The 27701-nt window shown below is 44.0% G+C and overlaps 1 protein-coding gene across 1 annotated transcript in view; it reads left to right on the top strand.

Annotated features, from left to right (window-relative positions):
- Nucleotides 1-3027: 3027 nt before the first annotated feature.
- The window catches only part of LOC135551665 (protein spire homolog 1-like), a 123184-nt gene continuing 98510 nt past the window's right edge, over nt 3028-27701 (top strand). The window contains exons 1-2 of the mRNA XM_064982843.1: nt 3028-3513; nt 18008-18039. Coding sequence (XP_064838915.1) covers nt 3192-3513; nt 18008-18039 — 354 coding nt within the window. The 5' untranslated portion in view covers nt 3028-3191. The remainder of the gene's footprint in view (nt 3514-18007; nt 18040-27701) is intronic.

Below are 27701 nucleotides of genomic sequence, written 5' to 3'. Positions count from 1 at the left end.
AGATAAACCAATTAGTTATAGATAAACCAGCTAGTTATAGATATAGATAAACCAGGTAGTTATAGATATGGATAAACCAGGTAGTTATAGATAAACCAATTAGTTATAGATAAACCAGGTAGTTATAGATAAACCAGGTAGTTATAGATATAGATAAACCAGGTAGTTATGGAAAAAACAGATAGTTATAGATATGGATAAACCAGGTAGTTATAGATATGGATAAACCAGGTAGTTATAGATATGGATAAACCAGGTAGTTATAGATAAACCAGGTAGTTATAGATATAGATAAACCAGGTAGTTATAGATATGGATAAACCATGTAGTTATGGATAAACCAGGTAGTTATAGATAAACCAGGTAGTTATAGATATGGATTAACCAGGTAGTTATAGATAAACCAGGTAGTTATAGATATCGATAAACCAGATAGTTATGGATAAACCAGGTAGTTATAGATATAGATAAACCAGGTAGTTATAGATATGGATAAACCAGGTAGATATAGATAATCAAATCAAATCAAATCAAATTTATTTATATAGCCCTTCGTACATCAGCTGATATCTCAAAGTGCTGTACGGAAACCCAGCCTAAAACCCCAAACAGCAAGCAATGCAGGTGTAGAAGCACAGTGGTTAGGAAAAACTCCCTAGAAAGGCCAAAACCTAGGAAGAAACCTAGAGAGGAACCAGGCTATGTGGGGTGGCCAGTCCTCTTCTGGCTGTGCCGGGTAGAGATTATAACAGAACATGGCCAAGATGTTCAAATGTTCATAAATGACCAGCATGGTCGAATAATAATAAGGCAGAACAGTTGAAACTGGAGCAGCAGCACGGCCAGGTTGACTGGGGACAGCAAGGAGTCATCATGTCAGGTAGTCCTGGGGCATGGTCCTAGGGTTCAGGTCCTCTGAAAGAGAAGGAGAGAATTAGAGAACGCACACTTAGATTCACACAGGACACCGAATTGGACAGGAGAAGGACTCCAGATATAACAAACTGAACCAGGTAGTTATAGATATGGATAAACCAGGTAGTTATAGATAAACCAGGTAGTTATAGATATAGATAAACCAGGTAGTTATGGATAAAACAGGTAGTTATAGATATGGATAAACCAATTAGTTATAGATAAACCAGGTAGTTAGAGATATGGATAAACCAGGTAGTTATAGATAAACCAGGTAGTTATAGATACACCAGGTCGTTATAGATATGGATAAACCAGGTAGTTATAGATATGGACAAACCAGATAGTTATAGATAAGCCAGGTAGTTATAGATATGGATAAACCAGGTAGTTATAGATATAGATAAACCAGGTAGTTATAGATATGGATAAACCAGGTAGTTATAGATATGGATAAACCAGGTAGTTATAGATATAGATAAACCAGGTAGTTATAGATATGGATAAACCAGGTAGTTATAGATAAACCAGGTAGTTATAGATATAGATAAACCAGGTAGTTATAGATAAACCAGGTAGTTATAGATATGGATAAACCAGGTAGTTATAGATATAGATAAACCAGGTAGTTATAGATATGGATAAACCAGGTAGTTATAGATAAACCAGGTAGTTATAGATATGGATAAACCAGGTAGTTATAGATAAACCAGGTAGTTATAGATATGGATAAACCAGGTAGTTATAGATATGGATTAACAAGGTAGTTATAGATAAACCAGTTAGTTATAGATATGGATAAACCAGGTAGTTATGGTTTATCCATGACAGCCTTGTGGGTTAACTACCTTGTTCAGGGGCAGAATGACAGATTTTTGCCTTTTCAGCGATGGTATTTGATCTTGCAACCTTTCGGTTACTGGCCCAACGCTCTAACCAGTAGGCTACCTGCTGTGTTTCACACATAAGGTGCTGAATAAAATGTAGATGTATGTATTGTATGTTGTAAGTCTGTACGCAATGTAAAGTACTTTAAAGTATTACTCAAGTCATTTCTTGGGGTATATGTACTTTAATTTACTATTGATATTTTTGGACAACTTTTACTTCACTACATTCCTAAATAAAATTAAATTTTGAATGCTTAACAGGACAGAATAATGGTCCAAATCACACACTTATCAAGAGAACATCCCTGGTCATCCCTACTGCCTCTGATCTGGACACTAAACAGAGAACATCCCTGGTCATCCCTACTGCCTCTGATCTGGAGGACTCACTAAACAGAGAACATCCCTGGTCATCCCTACTGCCTCTGATCTGGAGGACTCACTAAACAGAGAACATCCCTGGTCATCCCTACTGCCTCTGATCTGGAGGACTCACTAAACACACATGCATAGTTTGTATAGTGTACCCCTGGCTACCATAAATAAAATAAAAACAAGAATGAATCGTGACATCTGGTTTGTTTAATATACTTGTAGACTTTTACCCAAGTAGTATTTTACTCAGTGACTTTCACTTTTACTTGAGATATTTTTTATGAAGGTATCGTTACTTTTACTCAAGTATGACAATTGGGTACTTTTTCCACCACTGTTTGTACGTTGTTTAAGTCATGTGTAGCTTTTTTGTTGTTTTGTTAATCAATTTATGTTATTTGTTGTTAAACGAAAACGTTTGTCTAAATGGTAGGCTCTGAGACCATGCAGCACATGCCATCATCGGCGTCAAAGATGATCTATTATCTTGACAAGAAAGCCGAGTGACCGCTCAAACTACATGTCCTCAATGAGTGAAGTCAAGTGAGATCAGTTGGGCCCATTGTCGCCACAGAGAGGGCAGACATGCGTGCGAACAACATGCACAACTGAGTCGTTTTTCTTAAAGTTTCCGAAATGTCACGTGCACCCACTTATATCAGTACATTTGTAACAGACTAAACATTACGAATGTATATTCGATCAAATAAGCCTCAAGTAATTCGACACTCTCTCGTAGACCCTCATACAAAAAGGTTTTAGCTCACGGAGACAGATTTTGGGCGGAGTAAATCCTCTCGCTTCTCTTCCTCTCTGTTGGCGGCCATAATAAACCCCTGTACGTGAAATCAGTGGATGAGAGACGGTTGAGGAACACGGCCGTAACAATCTATTTTTCAGTATCAAGACGCGTTTCTCATACATCTATATATTGTTTTTCTCTCGAGAACTGCCATTATTTACGTGAATATAATATTATGGTGTGAAGATGGCCTGACGGCCGGGGACGGAATGTTAATCTCACCAACGCTTCTCCAATATATCCGCGTTGACCAGTATCTCTACTCCTGGGACTTGAACATGGATATCGCCGATGGAGCGGAGGATCTTTCCTTGGAGGAGATTTTATCGTTGTACAGCCAGCCGATCAACGAAGAGCAGGCATGGGCTGTTTGTTACCAATGTTGCAGAACTTTGGCTCGGAAACACCGCAGGAGAAATTCCCAGACTTCTGGCTCATCTGTTGGGGATTTGACGAGAAGGATTGAAGGACCTGGCGATGTACGGATTCTGAGAGATGGAACAGTTCAATTGCACCACCAAGACAGCACAGGTAAACAACACAATGTCTGTCAAAATATTCATACATTTTGGTCCTACTAGCCTTTTTTGATTACTATCTAGGGTCCACTATTTGCATTATTACCTAAGGTGAAAATATCTAAGTGGTTAGGATACATTTGCATTGGATACAAAAATATTTGTATTTATAATTCCATAATCCGTGGTGATAATAAAAGCTATACTTTCCTCTCGCACCCAAGGACAAGCGTTTGGAGACATCCTGCACCAACCAGAGTGGCCATATTGTTTATTTCTGCCATGTGTTGAATTGGTTTACAGACCTGCAATGCATTTTATTAGGCAAGTCAGTTAAGAACACATTCTTATTTACAATGATGGCCTACCAAAAGGCCTCCTGCGGGACGGGGGCTGGGATTAAAAATATGACAAAACGCATCATGAGGAGAGACACCACAACACTACATAATGAGACCTAAGACCGCAACATAGCATGGCAGCAACACCACATGACAACACCGCATGGCATCAACACAGCATGACAGCACCTCACAGCAGGCAGCAGCACAACGTGGCAGCAGTACATGGTACAAACATTATTGGACACAGACAACAGCACAAAGGGCAAGAAGGTAGAGACAACAATACATCACGCAAGGCAGCCACAACTGTCAGTAAGAGTGTCCATGATTGAGTCTTTGAATGGAGAGATTGAAGAGACTGTCCAGTTTGAGTGTTTTTTTCAGCTTGTTCCAGTTGTTAGCGGCAGCGAACTGAAAAGAGGACCGACCCAGGGATGTGTGTGCTTTGGGGACCTTTAACAGAATGTGACTGGCAGAACTGGTGTTGTGTGTGGAGGAATAGGGCTGCAGAATATATCTCAGATAGAGGGGAGTGAGGCCTAAGAGGGTTTTTATAAATGAGCAACCAGTGGGTATACAGAGATGACCAGTTTACAGAAGAGTATAGAGTGCAGTGATGTGTCCTATAAGGAGCATTGGTGGAAAATCTGATGGCCGAATGGTAAAGAACATCTAGCAGCTCGAGAGAACCCTTACCTGACGATCTATAAATTATGTCTCCGTAATCTAGCATGGGTAGGATGGTCATCTGGTCATCTGAATCAGGGTAAGTGGTGGCTGCATCCTATTTTGGGTATACTTGTCATCATGAAGGACGAGGGAGTTGGTTTTTTTTGAGAAAAAGAAAGGGAATATAGAGCAAAGCAGAGGAGAAAATGTAGAGTAAGTCAAGGGGTATGAATACTTTCTTTAGGCATCGTATATATTTATTTTGTCCAGGCAGCTGATAACGGTCGCTAGGTCTGCACTATCGTCTAGGCTTGATGTGCATTCCTGGTAATACACTTGTGTCCGTGGACGACCTCTTACAAAAAGCTTCCTCCATTCAGGTTGTAAGGCATCATTCTCCTCCAAACTCTTCTGGATACGACCCTTCATCTCAATTTCCACCTAGAATGACATACCCAATTCTAACTGCCTGTAGCTGAGGACCTGAAACAAGGAAATGCATGTTCTTGATACCATTTGAAAGGAAACACTTTGAAGTTTGTGGAGATGTGAAATGAATGTTGGAGAAAATAACACAATAGATCTGGGGTGGTAGGGTAGCCTAGTGGTTAGAGCGTTGGACTAGTAACCAGAAGGTTTCAAGTTCAAACCCCCGAGCTGACAAGGTACAAAACTGTTGTTCTGCCCCTGAACAGGCAGTTAACCCACTGTTCCTAGGCCGTCATTGAAAATAAGAATTTGTTCTTAACTGACTTGCCTAGTTAAATAAAGGTAAAATAAAATAAAAATCTGTTGCATCATCTTTTAGAGAGAGAAAGCTGTGGATAATTTGTTGTCCACAACAGAGCAACGGTGTGTGCCAAGTTTCAGACTGATACATTCAAGAATGAGAGCGCTATATAATACTTAGTATGAAGTGTCCCAAATGTGGGCGATTTTAAGTACAGTACATAGAAAAATGCTATGTTCTCTATAGTATAGTTTTAGTTTACACACTCCCAGGAATGTCATACATGATGGATCATTAGTTTCCCTACATAAAAGGTACTAATCTGAGATGCCGCCAGGGTGTCTGTAGTGACGCCTCTTGCACTGAGATGCAGTGACTTACACGCTGACCACACCGATTGCTTCGCGCGCTGCAAAATAAATTCAGAAATCTGTTATTCAATTATTGCACCCACACTACTTGCACGCACCAACGAGCGTCTGCGTTGCCAAGGGCTAAAATAAAAATCATTTCTGACGCAGATCGCACTGCAAGTCCTTCCTCTCCCATCTCCTCATTGGTTTATAGAAGCAGGTACCCACGTGCCATCTCCTCATTGGTTTATAGAAGCAGGTACCCACGTGCCATCTCCTCATTGGTTTATAGAAGCAGGTACCCACGTGCCATCTCCTCATTGGTTTATAGAAGCAGGTACCCACGTGCCATCTCCTCATTGGTTTATAGAAGCAGGTACCCACGTGCCATCTCCTCATTGGTTTATAGAAGCAGGTACCCACGTGCCATCTCCTCATTGGTTTATAGAAGCAGGTACCCACGTGCCATCTCCTCATTGGTTTATAGAAGCAGGTACCCACGTGCCATCTCCTCATTGGTTATACCCACGCGGGTGACTGAAAGACGAACGTGGTGGTAATGCACCTAATTTATGAAAGTTGCTAATCGCAATATAAACTCAAGAGAAGAAAAAGCCTGGAAGGAAGAGATGACTAGAAACAATTCGGTTGGCCATTTTATGTGTGGATTAATTGGTGGAGGAGAGGACCTTGTGCATTTCAGGTAAAATAACAACTCAATTTGTCCTGGGATATAAACATTATCTAGCAACAGCAAGCTAGCTAAATGGGACAAATAAGCTAACAAGCAAAATTGCCATAAATGTTAAATGCTTTTTGACCTGTCCCCAAATTAATATAATTGGTTCAGAGTTTGTTTTGATATATTTAACCTGCATGTTGTGACCGCGTTTGGTGTCGGGGGACAAAATACATTTATGCACGATGGCGCATGTGCGCAGCCGGTGTGGGTTCCGTGTTAGACTGCTGCGCCACTCGGGCAGATAAGGGCCAAGTCAGCAGCCACCACTGATCTAATGCCATAGGTGCACAAACCACACGAAGTGAAACAATTCATGTTACAGTATTTAGAACACCCACTGTCCTCTAAACACGATTGTGCTGCTGATGCCAAGTCCCATAGCAGTCTATTTCTGCTGTGAAGCAGACGGTAACAGCACAACTATTGCAGGTGATGGGAGATGTCTTGTGGCACAGTGTACAATGACGCCTCCCTGTTGTTCTCTTTTGGCCCTAAGGTACATTCAGGTCTGCAGTTATGTATTTTGGCAGGGGTGGGTGTGGAGCCAGAGAGTTAGCAGCAGGGGTCAGACTGGAAGAACCAGTTCCTACATTTGAATGACTGGGGGATGCAGGACTTGAATTGTGGCGTCTTTGGAGTCCCAGTGGTCATCGGAGTCTCTACCATGATTTAAAAATCAGTTTTCTGAGAACTTAGGATGTTGCACACCCTTCGCTGAATGCGGTGTGCAATGTCCTAAATTGTCCCAAATTTGTAAAATGCTGGTGGATTTATTTTATTAGGACTGTATACGTTCCTCCCTTTTTTCCCTTCTTTTTTTATTCTTCTGCCGGCTCGACATTAAGCTAGTTAGTGTAGGTAGCATAAACGTAACCACATATGGATTTACATCTAAAGTCTCAATGCAAAATGATGTAACTTTTTATTTTTATTTTTCCAAGTTATTACATAAAACTGATCAGAATGCCAACGTAACACCGTAAAACAAATATTTGCGGTGTGTGATGTAATATTCTGGACCCGGCAAGCCAAACTCCAACAGAAATAACTTTTAAATCAAATCGTTTGCACTCGTGACTACTGGTTTCAATGTAATTTTATGCCAATTTACAAGTAAATATTTAATGAATTTATTGTTACAAATCCCCTTGCAAGGAAGCTAGCCAACTGTCCTGCTAAAGTTAGCCCTACTGGCCTGCTAACGTTAGGTAGCACTGCATGAGTCGGCCAGTTGCTATCAACGCCTAGCTTACAGCTACTTTGAAGTAAACCAACGTTTTGGAAATGCATAACACCATCTAACCAGTTGTCAAATGATGTTACCGGAGTATGCACAGTTGTCTTAGCCAGCTAAAGTTAACTGGCTAGGCTGTCTAGCAGGCTAAAATAACTAACTAGCCCAGCTAGCTAACCACCACGGTCTACATTGCGAAGTAGTAAGCCCGAGAACAACTAGTCTAGTACAGGCAGGAACCCACCGAACACAACAATGGTTATCAATTTACATGGGTATCAAAACGTCACGCCAAGGTAAGCCTACACAAGTGTTTACTAAAATTCCCTTCAGGTAAAATGAATGATAGAAAGACATTTGGAACCATTTCCCTGTTTGACCCCTAGGTTTTATGGGTCTTATGACGCCTTCACAGTGGGGCTCCATCACAGCCATTGAACTGTCACTGTTTTTTAAAAAGTCATAATTGGCCTCATGGTGAAATCCAGAAAGGTTTCCTTCCTCTCTGGCAACTGAGTTAGTGATGCACCATTCAAAGTCTAATTCGTAACTTCACCATGTTCATAGTCTAATTCATAACTTCACCATGCTCAAAGGGATACTCAAGTATTTTTTTTTTACCCATCTACTGTACCAATAGGTGCCCTTTACGAGGCATTTGAAAACTTCCCTGGTCTTTGTGGTTGAGTCTGTGTTTTGAAATTCACTGCTTGACTGAGGGACCTTACAATTATCTTTATGAGTGGTGTACAGAGATGAGGTAGCCTTTCAAAAATCATGTTAAAGACTTTCACACAGTGAGTCCATGCAACTTATGTGACTTGTTAAGAAACATTTTCCTCAATTAATTTAGAATTGCCATAACAAAGGGCTTGAATAATTATTGACTTGAGACATTTAAACTTTAAATATGACATTTCAGTTTTAAATGTGTAAAAATTTCAACAAACTACTCCAATTTGACATGGGGTGTTTTGTGTCAATTGTAATCCATTTTAAATTTGGGCTGTAACACAACAGAATGTGGAAAAAGACAAGGAGTGAATACTTTCTGAAGGCTCTGTATTTGTTTCTAACAATGAATGATTTCAGAACAATCTGAGATTGTGGGTGTGGAAATCCTCTTGTGCTTTTTGAGGTGGAACGATCCACCTCTGGCACTGGGCTTGTTTTCCTGTTTGCACTGTTCCCCCCTCTGCCACACACACAACCTCCACTCTCTCCCCCTGTTGATACACAACACGAGAGGCCATTAGATAGAGAGACATAATGTGACACCGGCTGGTTTCTGTTGTATTTTGGGTTGTCAAACCTACGTAATGTCACGTCCAGAGCACAGTCTCTAAGTGTGCTTTAGACACCTTTCATAAGATCAGGCATCAGAACATGAAAAACAACCTTCCCTTTTGACTAAATCAGAGCCTGATTGAGGTATTTTGGCAAGGAACGTCTGCTTGTCCTGCCGCTGATTATGTCAGGATGAGAAAGACGTGAGGTTTATTAGGCAGATGCCTAGCGCTAGCTAGTTCAGGAGGTTACTACCAGACCAGACCATAGCAGAGTGTTAGCTAGTTCAGGAGGTTACTACCAGACCAGAGCAGAGTGTTAGCTAGTTCAGGAGGTTACTACCAGACCAGAGCAGAGTGTTAGCTAGTTCAGGAGGTTACTACCAGACCAGAGCAGAGTGTTAGCTAGTTCAGGAGGTTACTACCAGACCAGAGCAGAGTGTTAGCTAGTTCAGGAGGTTACTACCAGACCAGAGCAGAGTGTTAGCTAGTTCAGGAGGTTACTACCAGACCAGAGCAGAGTGTTAGCTAGTTCTGGAGGTTACTACCAGACCAGAGCAGAGTGTTAGCTTGTTCAGGAGGTTACTTCCAGAGCAGAGTGTTGGCTAGTTCAGGAGATTACTACCAGAGAAGAGCAGAGTGTTAGCTAGTTCAGGGGGTTACTACCAGACCAGAGCAGAGTGTTAGCTAGTTCAGGAGGTTACTACCAGACCAGATCGTTAGCTAGTTTAGGAGGTTACTACCAGAGCAGATCGTTAGCTAGTTCAGGAGGTTACTACCAGGCCAGAGCAGAGTGTTAGCTAGTTTAGGAGGTTACTACCAGACCAGAGGGTCAGCTAGTTCAGGAGGTTACTACCAGACCAGAGCAGAGTGTTAGCTAGTTCAGGAGGTTACTACCAGACCAGAGCATCAGCTCGTTCAGGAGGTTACTACCAGGCCAGAGCAGAGTGTTAGCTAGTTCAGGAGGTTACTACCAGACCAGAGCAGAGTGTTAGCTAGTTCAGGAGGTTACTACCAGACCAGTGCGTCAGCTAGTTCAGGAGGTTACTACCAGACCAGAGGGTCAGCTCGTTCAGGAGGTTACTACCAGGCCAGAGCAGAGTGTTAGCTAGTTCAGGAGATTACTACCAGACCAGAGGGTCAGCTCGTTCAGGAGGTTACTACCAGGCCAGAGCAGAGTGTTAGCTAGTTCAGGAGGTTACTACCAGACCAGAGGGTTAGCTAGTTCAGGAGGTTACTACCAGGCCAGAGCAGAGTGTTAGCTAGTTCAGGAGGCTACTACCAGACCAGAGGGTTAGCTAGTTCAGGAGGTTACCTTCAGACCAGAGCGTCAGCTAGTTCAGGAGGTTACTACCAGACCAGAGGGTCAGCTCGTTCAGGAGGTTACTACCAGGCCAGAGGGTCAGCTCGTTCAGGAGGTTACTACCAGGCCAGAGGGTCAGCTAGTTCAGGAGGTTACTACCAGGCCAGAGGGTCAGCTAGTTCAGGAGGTTACTACCAGGCCAGAGGGTCAGCTAGTTCAGGAGGTTACTACCAGACCGGAGGGTTAGCTAGTTCAGGAGGTTACTACCAGACCAGAGCGTCAGCTAGTTCAGGAGGTTACTACCAGACCAGAGGGTTAGCTAGTTCAGGAGGTTACTACCAGACCAGAGGGTCAGCTAGTTCAGGAGGTTACTACCAGGCCAGAGGGTCAGCTAGTTCAGGAGGTTACTACCAGACCAGAGGGTCAGCTAGTTCAGGAGGTTACTACCAGACCAGAGCGTCAGCTAGTTCAGGAGGTTACTACCAGACCAGAGGGTCAGCTAGTTCAGGAGGTTACTACCAGGCCAGAGCAGAGTGTTAGCTAGTTCAGGAGGTTACTACCAGACCAGAGCGTCAGCTAGTTGGTCCTGTGTGGCTCAGTCGGTAGAGCATGGCGCGTGCAACGCCAAGCGTCGTGGGTTCGATTCCCGCTGGGGCCACTCATATGTAAAAGTAGTGAGTCGGTAGAGCATGGCGCGTGCAACGCCAAGCGTCGTGGGTTCGATTCCCGCTGGGGCCACCCATATGTAAAAGTAGTGGCCCCAGCCGACTTGTAAGTCGCTTTGGACAAAAGCGTCTGCTAAATGGGATATATTATTATTATTATTATTAGTTCAGGAGGTTACTACCAGACCAGAGCAGAGTGTTAGCTAGTTCAGGAGGTTACTACCAGGCCAGAGCAGAGTGTTAGCTAGTTCAGGAGGTTACTACCAGACCAGAGCGTCAGCTAGTTCAGGAGGTTACTACCAGACCAGAGGGTCAGCTAGTTCAGGTGGTTATGGTTATGTAACCCATAGTCTCTTAGACTTTGCTCTATTCCCCAGGGCTGACTGTCACCCAGGCAACCAGTGCTTAGACCTATCTGATCAATGGCACTGCTCTTTAGACCTGTCTGAACAATGACATACTGACTGTCGCAGCAACGGCCTATCTTTCAGACAGTAGAAGGCATTTGCATTCGCACCGTGCTTCTACACCTGCATTGCTTGCTGTTTGGGGTTTTAGGCTGGGTTTCTGTACAACACTTTGAGATATCAGCTGATGTATGAAGGGCTATATAAATACATTTGATTTGATTTTGCATTCTGATTCAGGCCAGAAGGAATTGGACAAGTCAACCTTGGAGATTGTTTCAGTATGTCCGGCTCTAGTGACGCAATTAATGCATACACAAAGCTGCACTAAAGATCAATCTGTAGAATGAAAATGGCTCTCACTCCCCCTCATTGCTGCATCTACAGCAGTGTCTGAATACTGTGGTTTAAGAGAAGAGAAGGGTAGGGGTGAGAAGAGCGAGCAGGAGACTGAGATGAAGAGGTAGAAGGAGATGGAGGGGGAGGTAGAAGGAGCTGTAGAAGGAGTGGGAGGTAGAAGGAGATGACGAGGGAGGTAGAAGGAGGGGGAGGTAGAAGGAGCTGTAGAAGGAGTGGGAGGTAGAAGGAGATGAAGAGGGGGAGGTAGAGGGAGAGGGGGAGGGGGAGGTAGGGGGGGGGGTAGAAGGAAATGGAGGGGGAGGGAGATGAAGAGAGAGGGGGAGGTAGGAGGGGGAGGGAGATGGATGGGAAGGTAGAAGGAGATGAAGAGGGAGGTAGAAGGAGATGAAGAGGGAGGTAGAAGGAAATGGAGGGAGAGGGAGATGGAGGTAGAAGGAGATGAAGAGGGAGGTAGAAGGAGGGGGAGGGAGATGGATGGGAAGGTAGAAGGAGATGAAGAGGGAGGTAGAAGGAGATGAAGAGGGAGGTAGAAGGAAATGGAGGTAGAAGGAGATGGAGGGGTAGGTAGAAGGAGATGAAGAGGGAGGTAGAATGAGGGGGAGGGAGATGGATGGGAAGGTAGAAGGAGATGAAGAGGGAGGTAGAAGGAAATGGAGGGGGAGGGAGATGGAGGTAGAAGGAGAGGGAGGTAGAAGGAGATGACGAGGGAGGTAGAAGGAGATGAAGAGGGAGGGAGAGGGGGAGGTAGGGGGGGGGGTAGACGGAAATGGAGGGGAGGTAGAAGGAGAGGGAGGGGGAGGGAGATGAAGAGAGAGGGGGAGGTAGGAGGGGGAGGGAGATGGATGGGAAGGTAGAAGGAGATGAAGAGGGAGGTAGAAGGAAATGGAGGGGGAGGGAAATGGAGGGGAGGTAGAAGGAGAGGGAGGTAGAAGGAGAGGGAGGTAGAAGGAGATGACGAGGGAGGTAGAAGGAGATGACGAGGGAGGTAGAAGGAGATGACGAGGGAGGTAGAAGGAGATGACGAGGGAGGTAGAAGGAGATGACGAGGGAGGTAGAAGGAGATGACGAGGGAGGTAGAAGGAGATGACGAGGGAGGTAGAAGGAGATGAAGAGAGAGGGGGAGGTAGAAGGAGATGGACGGGGAGGTAGGAGATGAAGAGGGAGGTAGAAGGAGATGAAGAGGGAGGGAGATGGAGGGGGAGGTAGAAGGAGATGGAGGGGGAGGTAGTGGGGAGGTAGGAGGGGGAGGTAGAAGGAGATGGAGGGGGAGGTAGTAGATGAAGAGAGAGGGGGAGGTAGGAGATGAAGAGAGAGGGGGAGGTAGAAGGAGGGGGAGGTAGAAGGAGGGGGAGGTAGGAGATGAAGAGAGAGGGGGAGGTAGAAGGAGATGAAGAGAGAGGGGGAGGGAGAAGGAGAGGGGTGGCCTGATGGCCTGTGTTCTCTTGTTCAGGACTTGTGTGTGTGTGTGTGTGTGTGTGTGTGTGTGTGTGTGTGTGTGTGTGTGTGTGTGTGGTATAGTGTCTTCCACTATAAATCGTAAGGCGAGGTCCTTTACTCTGAGCCGAGGTCATTTTCAGCCTGAATGGCTCAAAGGTGATTCAGAGTTGTTAGTGCTACAGCAGTATGTTAGTGTAGAGTTGTTAATGCTACAGCAGTATGTTAGCGTAGTTAGTGCTACATCAGTATGTTAGTGTAGAGTAGTTAGTGCTACAGCAGTATGTTAGCGTAGTTAGTGCTACATCAGTATGTTAGTGTAGAGTAGTTAGTGCTACATCAGTATGTTAGTGTAGAGTAGTTAGTGCTACAGCAGTATGTTAGTGTAGAGTAGTTAGTGCTACAGCAGTATGTTAGCGTAGAGTAGTTAGTGCTACAGCAGTATGTTAGCGTAGAGTAGTTAGTGCTACAGCAGTATGTTAGCGTAGAGTTGTTAATGCTACAGCAGTATGTTAGGGTAGAGTTGTTAATGCTACAGCAGTATGTTAGCGTAGTTAGTGCTACATCAGTATGTTAGTGTAGAGTAGTTAGTGCTACAGCAGTATGTTAGCGTAGAGTAGTTAATGCTACAGCAGTATGTTAGTGTAGAGTAGTTAATGCTACAGCAGTATGTTAGCGTAGAGTAGTTATTGCTACAGCAGTATGTTAGCGTAGAGTAGTTAGTCCTACAGCAGTATGTTAGTGTAGAGTAGTTAGTCCTACAGCAGTATGTTAGCGTAGAGTTGTTAATGCTACAGCAGTATGTTAGCGTAGAGTTGTTAATGCTACAGCAGTATGTTCGCGTAGAGTAGTTAGTGCTACAGCAGTATGTTAGTGTAGAGTAGTTACTCCTACAGCAGTATGTTAGCGTAGAGTAGTTAGTGCTACAGCAGTATGTTAGCGTAGAGTAGTTAGTCCTACAGCAGTATGTTAGTGTAGAGTTGTTAGTGCTACAGCAGTATGTTAGCGTAGAGTAGTTAATGCTACAGCAGTATGTTAGAGTAGTTAATGCTACAGCAGTATGTTAGCGTAGAGTAGTTATTGCTACAGCAGTATGTTAGCGTAGAGTAGTTAGTCCTACAGCAGTATGTTAGTGTAGAGTAGTTAGTCCTACAGCAGTATGTTAGCGTAGAGTTGTTAATGCTACAGCAGTATGTTCGCGTAGAGTAGTTAGTGCTACAGCAGTATGTTAGTGTAGAGTAGTTACTCCTACAGCAGTATTTTAGCGTAGAGTAGTTAGTCCTACAGCAGTATGTTAGCGTAGAGTAGTTAGTCCTACAGCAGTATGTTAGTGTAGAGTTGTTAGTGCTACAGCAGTATGTTAGCGTAGAGTAGTTAATGCTACAGCAGTATGTTAGTGTAGAGTAGTTAATTCTACAGCAGTATGTTAGCGTAGAGTAGTTATTGCTACAGCAGTATGTTAGCGTAGAGTAGTTAGTCCTACAGCAGTATGTTAGTGTAGAGTAGTTAGTCCTACAGCAGTATGTTAGCGTAGAGTTGTTAATGCTACAGCAGTATGTTCGCGTAGAGTAGTTAGTGCTACAGCAGTATGTTAGTGTAGAGTAGTTACTCCTACAGCAGTATGTTAGCGTAGAGTAGTTAGTGCTACAGCAGTATGTTAGCGTAGAGTAGTTAGTCCTACAGCAGTATGTTAGTGTAGAGTTGTTAGTGCTACAGCAGTATGTTAGCGTAGAGTAGTTAATGCTACAGCAGTATGTTAGTGTAGAGTAGTTAATGCTACAGCAGTATGTTAGCGTAGAGTAGTTATTGCTACAGCAGTATGTTAGCGTAGAGTAGTTAGTCCTACAGCAGTATGTTAGTGTAGAGTAGTTAATGCTACAGCAGTATGTTAGTGTAGAGTAGTTAATGCTGCAGCAGTATGTTAGTGTATTATTCTCCATGTATGTAATGATGCTGCGGTGACGTTTGAAATGCTATTAGCGCGAGCTAACTAGCCAGCCATTTCACTTCAGTTACACCAGCCACATCTCTGGAGTTGATAGGCTTGAAGTCATAAACAGCGCAATGCTTGCAAAACGCACTAAAGTGCTTACGCGCCGCGCCTGCTTCTGCCTACAGTCAGATTATATTCAACGCAGGACACGCTAGATAATATCTAGTAATATCATCAACCATGTATAGTTAACTAGTGATTATGATTGATTGTTCTTTATAAGATAAGTGTAATAGTTAACTAGTGATTATGATTGATTGTTCTTTATAAAATCAGTTTAATGCTAGCTAGCAACTTACCTTGGCTTACTGCATTCGCGTAACAGTCAGTCTCCTTGTGGAGTGCAACGAGAGAGAGGCAGGTCGTTATTGCGTTGGACTAGTCAACTGTAAGGTTGCAAGATTGGATCCCCCGAGCTGACAAGGTGAAAATCTGCCTGAACAGGCAGTTAACACACAGTTAACACACTGTTCCTTGACCAGTTAACACACTGTTCCTTGACCAGTTAACACACTGTTCCTTGACCAGTTAACACACTGTTCCTTGACCAGTTAACACACTGTTCCTTGACCAGTTAACACACTGTTCCTTGACCAGTTAACACACTGTTCCTTGACCAGTTAACACACTGTTCCTTGACCAGTTAACACACTGTTCCTTGACCAGTTAACCCAATGTTCCTAGACCAGTTAACCCAACGTTCCTTGGCCGTCATTGAAACTAAGAATGTGTTCTTAACTGACTTGCCTAGTTAAATAAAGGTAAAAAAAAATCAAAATACAGATTTCCGATTGTTATGAAAACTTGAACTCGGCCCTAATTAATCGTCTATTCCAATTAATCGGCCGACCTCTAGTATGTAGTGATGCTGCGGTGGTTGGGTCTGTATGTAGTGATGCTGCGGTGGTTGGGTCTGTATGTAGTGATGCTGCGGTGGTAGGGTCTGTATGTAGTGATGCTGCAGTGGTAGGGTCTGTATGTAGTGATGCTGCGGTGGTAGTGTCTGTATGTAGTGATGCTGCGGTGGTAGGGTCTGTATGTTGTGATGCTGCGGTGGTAGGGTCTGTATGTAGTGATGCTGTGGTGGTAGGGTCTGTATGTAGTGATGCTGCGGTGGTAGGGTCTGTATGTAGTGATGCTGCGGTGGTATGGTCTGTATGTAGTGATGCTGCGGTGGTAGGGTATGTGTGTATGTAGTGATGCTGCGGTGGTAGGGTATGTGTGTATGTAGTGATGCTGCGGTGGTAGGGTATGTATGTATGTAGTAATGCTGCGGTGGGAGGGTCTGTATGTAGTGATGCTGCGGTGGGAGGGTATGTGTGTATGTAGTGATGCTGCGGTGGGAGGGTATGTGTGTATGTAGTGATGCTGCAGTGGTAGGGTCTGTATGTAGTGATGCTGCAGTGGTAGGGTCTGTATGTAGTGATGCTGCGGTGGTAGGGTCTGTATGTAGTGATGCTGCGGTGGTAGGGTCTGTATGTAGTGATGCTGCGGTGGTAGGGTATGTGTGTATGTAGTGATGCTGCATTGGTAGGGTATGTGTGTATGTCGTGATGCTGCAGTGGTAGGGTATGTGTGTATGTCGTTATGCTGCGGTGGTAGGGTATGTGTGTATGTAGTGATGCTGCAGTGGTAGGGTATGTGTGTATGTAATGATGCTGCGGTGGTAGGGTATGTGTGTATGTAGTGATGCTGCAGTGGTAGGGTATGTGTGTATGTAATGATGCTGCGGTGGGAGGGTATGTGTGTATGTAGTGATGCTGCAGTGGTAGGGTCTGTATGTAGTGATGCTGCAGTGGTAGGGTCTGTATGTAGTGATGCTGCGGTGGTAGGGTCTGTATGTAGTGATGCTGCAGTGGTAGGGTCTGTATGTAATGATGCTGCGGTGGTAGGGAATGTGTGTATGTAGTGATGCTGCGGTGGTAGGGTATGTGTGTATGTAGTGATGCTGCATTGGTAGGGTATGTGTGTATGTCGTGATGCTGCAGTGGTAGGGTATGTGTGTATGTCGTTATGCTGCGGTGGTAGGGTATGTGTGTATGTAGTGATGCTGCAGTGGTAGGGTATGTGTGTATGTAATGATGCTGCGGTGGTAGGGTATGTGTGTATGTAGTGATGCTGCAGTGGTAGGGTATGTGTGTATGTAATGATGCTGCGGTGGGAGGGTATGTGTGTATGTAGTGATGCTGCAGTGGTAGGGTCTGTATGTAGTGATGCTGCAGTGGTAGGGTCTGTATGTAGTGATGCTGCGGTGGTAGGGTCTGTATGTAGTGATGCTGCGGTGGTAGGGTCTGTATGTAGTGATGCTGCGGTGGTAGGGTATGTGTGTATGTAGTGATGCTGCATTGGTAGGGTATGTGTGTATGTCGTGATGCTGCAGTGGTAGGGTATGTGTGTATGTCGTGATGCTGCGGTGGTAGGGTATGTGTGTATGTAGTGATGCTGCAGTGGTAGGGTATGTGTGTATGTAGTAATGCTGCGGTGGTAGGGTCTGTATGTAGTGATGCTGCGGTGGTAGGGTATGTATGTATGTAGTGATGCTGCGGTGGTAGGGTCTGTATGTAGTGATGCTGCGGTGGGAGGGTATGTGTGTATGTAGTGATGCTGCGGTGGTAGGGTCTGTATGTAGTGATGCTGCAGTGGTAGGGTCTGTATGTAGTGATGCTGCGGTGGTAGGGTCTGTATGTAGTGATGCTGCGGTGGTACGGTCTGTATGTAGTGATGCTGCGGTGGTAGGGTATGTGTGTATGTAGTGATGCTGCATTGGTAGGGTATGTGTGTATGTCGTGATGCTGCAGTGGTAGGGTATGTGTGTATGTCGTTATGCTGCGGTGGTAGGGTATGTGTGTATGTAGTGATGCTGCAGTGGTAGGGTATGTGTGTATGTAATGATGCTGCGGTGGTAGGGTATGTGTGTATGTAGTGATGCTGCAGTGGTAGGGTATGTTTGTGTATATTTGACTAACACTTTTCTTTTCTCTTTCCAGATAAATACAGACATCCCAACACGTCCTTAGAGGTGAGTTACACGTCAAGGACTGTTTTGGTTTGTCAGATAAGGTTTCTACTGGTAGAGAATGAACCATGTTTCCATTGTTATAAGGGTGCTTTAGAAACCAAGCTTGAATTTGTTCGCCATCACGGAGTACTGGTTACTAGTACGGGGAATATTTGTTTAAGTGTGTGTTTCATGGAACGGAAATCATCCCAAATACAGAGCCCAGTGCCCACCATGGAAACCATGAGCGACCATTTGTACCAAGTTGGCGTGACAACAGCATAGACGGCTTGGCGCTGAGATAAGGGGTTTCTCTCTTTCCTTTATCACTCTCCAGCTCCCAGACATTTGATTGTCACACTGAATTGGAAGACTCTAGATATATACTATTTTTGTTGCTTTTTTTCAGTGTTTTCATTGAATTGGAAAAAAGCTAAATCACTGAAACGGACATTGAATCTCAATGGAATAAAACACTGACAGGAGTTGAAGCTGTGGAAATCTACCCGCACTTGCACCTATGTCAATATAAGACTTGTCTGTAAACAATTGTTGGAAAAATTACTTGTCTTGGACAAAGTAGATGTCGTAACCGACTTGCCAAAACTATAGTTTGTTAACAAGAAATTTGTGCAGTGGTTGAAAAACGAGTTTTAAAGACTCCAACCCAAGTGTATGTAAATTTCCGACTTCAACTGTAGACACATTCACACACTTTATTTTTTTTTTGAAAGGGGAACAATGGCACAGTTTGGAAGAGGAATAGGCGAAGCATGAATATGTTAGCTACATTAACTACCTAAGAGAACATTTTAATGTAGCCGAAGATTATAGGGTCCCATAGGAAATACTGAACAACACTTTGGTTCCTAACCTGTCACAATAACTCGTCCCTAGCATTTGCATTCGTTGTCATGTTGAATACTGTATTTAAAGTGACCACTTATATTCTAACTATAGAATTATAACAAACATTATTTTTCCATGATTCCAACAGTTGACCCATGATTTTTCATCTAAATCGCAAGTCAAATCAACAGCAGTGTGGAATTGTTGTTATTATTATATATATATTTTTAACAGTTTATTTAATTAGGCAAGTCAGTTTAAGAACAAATTCTTATTCACAATGACGGCCTACCCCGGCCAAACCTGGACGACACTGGGCCAATTGTGCGCTGCCCCATGCGAATCCAATCATGAAATGATTGCAGAAATTGATAAATGCTGAAAATTGTTTTTGGTTGAAGTTTAATTGAACAGTTTAGTAAAAAATATATAAAAATCTGAATTGAGAAATGACTTAGAATGTATGTGTTGCCTCCCTAGGGTCACGCACTGAAAGCATGAATTTATATTATTCAAAAACATATATATATATATATATATATATAATACTGTCCACATATTTTTAAAATACTGTGATATATTTAGAACATATCATCTGCTAGACTTGGCCAAGAAGGTCATCTCTCTACTAACTAAGCCTACAAATAAGTCATTTCCTCATTGCGTTGTTTACTGTAGTTCATTTTGAGTTGTCATAATGGGACGTCAAGCCTACAGTTTGCTACATTCTAATATCCCAATGTAACAATGTAGGCTAATGATGTCATCTCTTTAGAACAGATTCTTGAATATTCTAACGACTGTTTTGCCTATCAATTTCATCTCTCCCAAAATGTAAAGGGCCAGGGAATATAGCATAGGACTAAAGGCTAGCTTGTGCTTCTTATTGCACATCATGATGCTCCTTGTTGTTTATCATGTAAGTGAAGACAATATCGACTGGTTTCATACTACATTAGTCTTGTTTATGCTCCGACAGTAGTGTTTTCATAATTTAGTCCGTTTGTAGCGGGTATGTACACGACCAGTCCAACGCCCCACCACTGTAAAGCCATGGTTGACAGATGGTTTACTAACTAAGTGTACAAATTAAAACCATAAAATAACGCCAAACCAAACGTCACACACACTGCGGGATGCAACAGAGCCGCGCCCCCACCAACACCAAACGTCACACACTACCCTACACCACACCACACTACCCTAGATAGTACCTTCTACCCTACACCACACTACCCTACACCACACTACCCTACACCACACTACCCTACACCACACTACCCTACACCGCACCACACCACACTACCCTACACCACACCACACTACCCTACACCACACTACCCTACACTACACTACCCTACACCACACTACACTACCCTAGATAGTACCTTCTACCACACCACACTACCCTACACCACACTACCCTACACCACACTACCCTACACCACACCACACTACCCTACACCACACTACCCTAAATGTCTGAGATCAGGGTTTTAGTAGTTCTGGATATCGTCTAGACTATATGATCAGAACTATTTTCTAAGAACCTTTTTTAGCATTAAACCTTCTCTTCAGAGTAGTCAAATTTACAATTTGTGACTAAGGAAACCAATGTGTCATTTTGTAATTTAGGTCAACCAAATAAATGTATTTATAGAGCCCTTTTTACAACAGCAGTTGTCACAAAGTGCTTATACAGAAACCCAGCCTAAATCCCCAAACAGCAAGCAATGCAGATGTAGAAGCACAGTGGCTAAGAAAAACTCCCTAGAAAGACACAAACCTAGGAAGAAACCTAGAGAGGAACCAGTCTGAGGGGTGGCCAGTGATCTTCTGGGGCGGCAGGGTAGCCTAGTGGTTAGAGCGTTGGACTAGTAACCTGAAGGTTGTGAATTCAAACCCCCGAGCTGACTGTCGTTCTGCCCCTGAACAGGCAGTTAACCCACTATAGCCAGGCTGTCATTGAAAATAAGAATATGTTCTTAACTGACTTGCCTGGTTAAATAAAGTTAAAATTAAATTCTGTGCCGGGTGGAGATATATATAGCCATTAATATATAGCCATTAAGGCCAGATCGTTCTCGAAGATGTTCATAAAATAATAATCGGTGGTTGTAGAGGTGCAACAGGTCAGGCACATATACTATTGCAGCACATACACTGGAGGCTACACTGGAGGCTGAGACAGGGGGCTCGGGGGATAGGGCCAACCAGGCAGGATATAACCCCACCCACTTTGCCGAAGCAAAGACATTGAGGAGTATACCCCATACCACTCGAGAGGTATCCACAGACCACCAACAGCAGACAATATGAACAGTTTACAAAGAAATATGTACTCCTATATGCTTAAGTTAGAGTTATTTAATGTAACTTTAGTTGTGATACAAATGTTGGACAATGTGTTTTGATTTGTATTACATTGTAATGCTGCCTGATGGGACTCTAATGATGATTTGAAAAACGTTGCATGAAAGGCATGAGCTCTGCTTTGTTTGTTTCAGGCTGTACACACTTCATCAGTCGTTCATTCACAATTTGACCAGCACTTGATAATGCCTTGAATTTCCGGGCTCCATCCCCTTTGTGTGGCTGTAATGCCCCGCCAAAAAATCCATTCCTTTTGAGGCCAATGGCCGTTTTGCCCTTGGGCTGAAAAGAATAATAATAACCTTTTCCCTGCTGCATGCTCCAAAGCACCTCTGTCACGGGATTGGCCCTTTCTCACGGGCTACAAGTGAAGATGGACACATTGGGGACGCAACTGCGTGCATCCTTATCCAATTCCAAGGTGCATGTTGAAGATATTGGACTAACTGTCCACATTTAATTTGTCAACCAACAAAATGAGTAGGCCTAACAAACAGCAAAGCACTAGCCTATGTCAATATACTATCCCCCATAGTTCCAAAGTTGACCTATTCTGTACAATAAATAATTATTCCAAACATAGTCTGGGACAGTTGTGGGATGCGATAGATCCCAAATGAATACAACCACTAGCATAAACTGTTTTTAAACAATGTGGCTGATGCAACAGATGAACTTAAAATACCTTAAAATGTTAAACTATTTGGCTATTTATTCACATAAGCGCAACCATATACACACGGCAGAAGGCTATACACACGGCAGAAGGCCATTAGCTGGAAAACACCATAATCAAATGTGATTATGAATGTAATGTTTTTATTATAAAGGTGCATTTTTATGGTAAAAATGATCTTCCCAGATTTTGAAACTCACAAGCTGCATCTTAATGCCAGTTAGGCTCTACACCCATTATAAAGCGGATTAATGTGCTTCATTTTTAAGTTTTAACCACTTTAGTTGTGAGAAGATGGCGCCGAAGAGGATGGCTGATATTTTACATTCTCCTAACCAACTGTGCTATTTTGTTGTAGTTTTTTTTGCTTTTAACTTGTTTTTTTTGTGGTATCCAATTGTTTTAGTAGCCACTATCTTGTCTCATCGCTACAACTCCCGTAGTGGCTCGGGAGAGACGAAGGTTGAGAGTCATGCGTCCTCCAATACACAACCCAACCAGGCCACACTGCTTCTTAACACAGCACGCATCCAACCCAACCAAGCCGCACTGCTTCTTAACACAGCACGCATCCAACCCAACCAAGCCACACTGCTTCTTAACACAGCACACATCCAACCCAACCAAGCCACACTGCTTCTTAACACAGCACGCATCCAACCCAACCAAGCCACACTGCTTCTTAACACAGCACGCATCCAACCCAACCAAGCCACACTGCTTCTTAACACAGCACGCATCCAACCCAACCAGGCCACACTGCTTCTTAACACAGCGCGCATCCAACCTCTGAAGCCAGCAGCACCGATGTGTCCCAGCTTGCTGGTGCGCGATGAGACAAGGATATCTCTACCGGCTAAACCCTCCCTAACCCGGACAATGCTAGGCCAATCGCGGTCGGCTGCGACAAAGCCTGGGCGCGAACCCAGAGTCTCTAGTGGCACAGCTAGGACTCTCCCTTGCCCTCCATTTGGCAAATCTGACCATAAATCTATCCTCCTGATTTCTGCTTACAAGCAAAAACGACTAAAGCTGGAAGTACCAGTGACTCACTCAATACGGAAGTGGTCAGATGAAGCAGATGCTAAGCTACAGGACTGTTTTGCTAGCACAGACAGGAATATGTTCCGTGATTCATCCAATGACATTGAGGAGTATACCACCTGTCATCGACTTCGTTAATAAGTGCATCGACAACGTCATCCCCACAGTGACAGGCAACAGCCACATCGATCTCAAGGCTAGAGCTGCTGTTTTCAAGGAGCGGGACATTAATCCGGACGGTTATAAGAAATCCCGCTATGCCCTCAGACGAACCATCAAACAAGCAAAGCGTCAATACAGGATTAAGATTGAATCCTGCTACACCGGCTCTGACGCTCGTCAGATGTGGCAGGGCTTGAAAACTATTACGTACTACAAAGGGAAACCCAAACGCGAGCTGCCCAGTGACGCAAGCCTACCAGACAAGCAAAATGCATTTTATGCTCACTTTGAGGCAAGCAACACTGAAGCATGCACGAGCGCACCAGCTGTTCTGGATGACTTTGTGATAACGCTCTCGGTAGCCAATGTGAGCAAGACCTTTACACAGGTCAACATTCACAAAGCCGCTGGGCCAGACAGATTACCAGGACATGTACTTAAAGCATTCGCGGACTAACTGTCAAGTGCCTTCAATGATATTTTCAACCTCTCCCTGACCGAGTCTGTAATACCTACATTTTTCAAGCAGACCACCGTAGTCCCTGTTCCCAAAGAAGTGAAGGAAACCTGCCTAAATGATTACCGCCCCATAGCACTCACGTCGGTAGCCATATGAAGTGCTTTGAAAGGCTGGTCATGACTCACATCAACACCATCATCCCAGATACCCTAGACCCACTCCAATTTGCATACCGTCCCAACAGATCCACAGATGATGCGATCTTAATCGCACTCCACACTGCCCTTTCCCACCTGGACAAAAGGAACACCTATATGAGAATGCTGTTCATTGACTACAGTTCAGCGTTCAACACCATAGTGCCCATGAAGCTCATCACTAAACTAAGGACCCTGGGACAAAACACCCCCTCTACAACTTGATCTTGTACTTCTTGACGGGCTGCCCCCAGGTGGTAAGGGTAGGCAACAACACATTTGCCATGCTGATCCTCAACACTGGGGCCCCTCAGGGGTGTGTACTTAGTCCCCTCCTGTATTCCCTGTTCACCCACGACTGCATGGCCAAACACGACTCCAACACCATCAAGTTTGCTGACGACACAACAGTGGTAGGCCTGATAACCGACAACGATGAGACGGCCTACAGGGAGGAGGTCAGTGACCTGGCCGCGTGGTGCCAGGACAACAACCTCAATGTGAGCAAGACAAAGGAGCTGATCGTGGACTACAGGAAAAAGTGGGCCGAACAGGCCCCCATTAACATAGATGGGGCTGTAGTGGAGCGGGTTAAGAGTTTCAAGTTCCTTGGTGTCCACATCACCAACGAACTATCATGGTCCAAACATACCAAGACAGTCGTGAAGAGGGCACAACAAAACCTTTTCCCCCTCGGGAGACTGGAAAGATTTGGCGTGGGTCCCCAGATCCTCAAAAATGTCGACAGGTCCTTCATGGAGAGCATCCTGACTGGTTTCATCACCGCCTGGTATGGCAACTGAACGTAAGGCTCCACAGAGGGTAGTGCACCCCAGTACATCACTGGGGCCAATCTTCCTGTCATCCAGGACATCTATAATATGCGGTTTCAGAGGATAGCCCATAAAACTCCAGTCCCCCAAGTCATGGACTGTTCTCTCTGCTATCTCACGGCAAGTGGTACCGGAGCGCCAAGTCTAGGATCAAAAGACTCCTTAGCAGCTTTTACCCCCAAGACATAAGACTGCTGAACAATTAATCACCACCGGACTATTTACATTCACAACCCCCTTCCATTTGTTTTGTACACTGCTGCTATTAGCTGTTTATTATCTATACGTAGTCACTTCACCCCTACCTACATATACAAATTACCTCAATTTACCTGTACCCCCGCACACTTGGTACCGGTACCCCCTGTACATAGCCTCGTTATTGTCATTTAAAAAATACTTTACTTTGTTTGGTAAATATTTTCTTAACTCTTTCTTGAACTGCACTGTTGGTTAAGGGCTTGTAAGTAAGCATTTCACGGTAAGGTCTACACCTGTATTCAGCTTATGTGATAGATAAAACATATCAGCCTATGCGCTACATGAGGTGTGCGACCATGATTTTGAAAAATGTTGGAAACCTTACGCTGTGCCTCACAAGTGATAAATCACATTGTATTGGTCACATACACAGTTTTTGCAGATGTTATTGTCCTGTTGAAAAACAAATGATAGTCCCACTAAGCGCAACCCAGATGGGATGGCGTATCGCTGCAGAATGCTGTGGTAGCTATGCTGGTTAAGTGTGTCTTTGAATAAATAAAAAAAATCACAGACCGCGTCACCAGCAAAGCACCCCCACACCACCACCTCCATGCTTCACAGTGGGAACCACGCATACAGAGATAATCCGTTCACCTACTCTGCGTCTCACAAAGAGACGGCTGTTAGAACCAAAAATCTCCAATTTAGACTCATCAGACCAAAGGACAGATTTCCACTGGTCTAATGTCCATGCTCATGTTTCTTGGCTCAAGCAAATCTCTTCTTTTCATTGTTGTGCTTTAGTAGGGTTTCTTTGCAGCAATTTGACCATGAAGGCCTGATTCATGCAGTCTTCTCTGAACAGTTGATGTTGAGAAATCTGTTACTTGAACTCTGTGAAGTATTTATTTGGGCTGCTATTTCTGAGGCTGGTATATCTAACCCTTATCCTCTGTAGCAGAGGTAACTCGAGGTCTTCCATTCCTGTGGCGGTCCTCATTATAGACAGTTTCATCATATCTCTTGATGGTTTTTGTTTTGCAACTGCACTTGAAGAAACTTTCAATGTTCATGAATTTTTTCACATTGACTGACCATGTCTTAAAGTAATGATGGACTGTAATTTCTTTTAACTTATTTGAGCTGTTCTGTTCCATGGACTTCACGCTATTTGGTAAAATACCATCTTCTGTATACCTTGTCACAACACAACTGATTGCTTCTAAACCATTAAGAACGAAATACATTTCACAAATTAACTTTTTAACAAGGCACACCAGTTAATGGAAATGCATTCCAGGTGACTACCTCATGAAGCTGGTTGAGAGAATGCCAAGAGCGTGCAAAGCTGTTGTGAAGGCAAAGTGTTGCTACTTTGAATAATCTATTTTTTTGGTTACTACATGATTCCATATGTGCTATTTAATAGTTTTGATATATTCACTATTATTCTACAATGCAGAAAGTAGGTAAAATAAAGAAACATTTTGGAATGAGTAGGTGTGTCCAAACTTTTGACTGGTACTGTACGTATTGTGTCTGAGCCATTGAATTGCGACTCCACTTTGTCTCTGCACTGATGTTTTGTCTGTTAGGGAGAGAATAACTACACTGTTTGTATTCGGCCCTATTCCTAGTCACCTTGTCATGGTTAAATGCGGTGGTTTGCGCTTTTTTGTGCGAATGCTGCCATTCGCCACAGTTTCTGGTTTGCATAGGTTTTTAATAGTCAGTGGGAACAACATCCCCTATACAATTCCTGATGAACTCAGTCACTTTGTCCATGTAAATGGCAATGTTATTCTCAGAGGCTACCCAGAACATGTCCCAGTCCGCATGATCAAAACAATCTTGAAGAATGGATTCCGATTGGTCAGACCAGTGATAAATAGACCTTAACACAGGTACGTGTTTTGATGTGAGTTTTGATGTGTTTCCCCGGGGCGTTGACATCAACTCAAGGTATGAAAACCTATATACTGAGGCCAATCGCCTGTGCACGTTTCAAAATCAATCTAATGTATTTTATAAAGCCAGTTTCTTTTTAACATTTTTATATCACCTTTATCTCACAAGTGAAATCTTATTGAGAATGATGTGCCAGTTCGGTAATGACTCTCCTGCCACACAGCTCAGTCAACACCTCTCCCTCCTTCAGACAGACTGGTGCTCTACCCAGCCAGATGAGACGTCTCCCTGGCAGCTACTGGGCCGTAGCCAGCCTCACCCTCTCTCAGCCTCACCCTGCAGGGCTCAGTTTGGGCACCTAACTTCCACACTCCACCACCTCAGAACCAGAGATTATGACCCACACTCCACCACCTCAGAATCAGAGATCATGACCCACACTACACCACCTCAGAACCAGAGATCATGACCCACACTACACCACCTCAGAACCGGAGATCATGACCCACACTCCACCACCTCAGAATCGGAGATCATGACCCACACTACACCACCTCAGAACCGGAGATCATGACCCACACTACACCACCTCAGAACCGGAGATCATGACCCACACTCCACCACCTCAGAATCGGAGATCATGACCCACACTACACCACCTCAGAACCGGAGATCATGACCCACACTACACCACCTCAGAACCGGAGATCATGACCCACACTACACCACCTCAGAACCGGAGATTGTGACCCACACTACACCACCTCAGAACCAAAGATAATGACCGTACTCCCAGTGGAGGCTGGTGTAACTTTAGATGGGAGGACTGGCTCATTGTAATAGCTGGAATGGAATGAATTCTCCTGATTTCTCCGTCCTCCAGGGGTATGTCAGCTGACTAACCTGTTCATCTATGACCTTTAACACTGATCTGGAACCTTTTTGTTTGTTAGATACGTGTTAGACCTACCTCTATT

The sequence above is a fragment of the Oncorhynchus masou genome, chromosome 13 (assembly GCF_036934945.1).
Source record: "Oncorhynchus masou masou isolate Uvic2021 chromosome 13, UVic_Omas_1.1, whole genome shotgun sequence".
NCBI lineage: Eukaryota > Metazoa > Chordata > Actinopteri > Salmoniformes > Salmonidae > Oncorhynchus > Oncorhynchus masou.
This window is presented reverse-complemented; position numbering and strand designations above follow the sequence as displayed.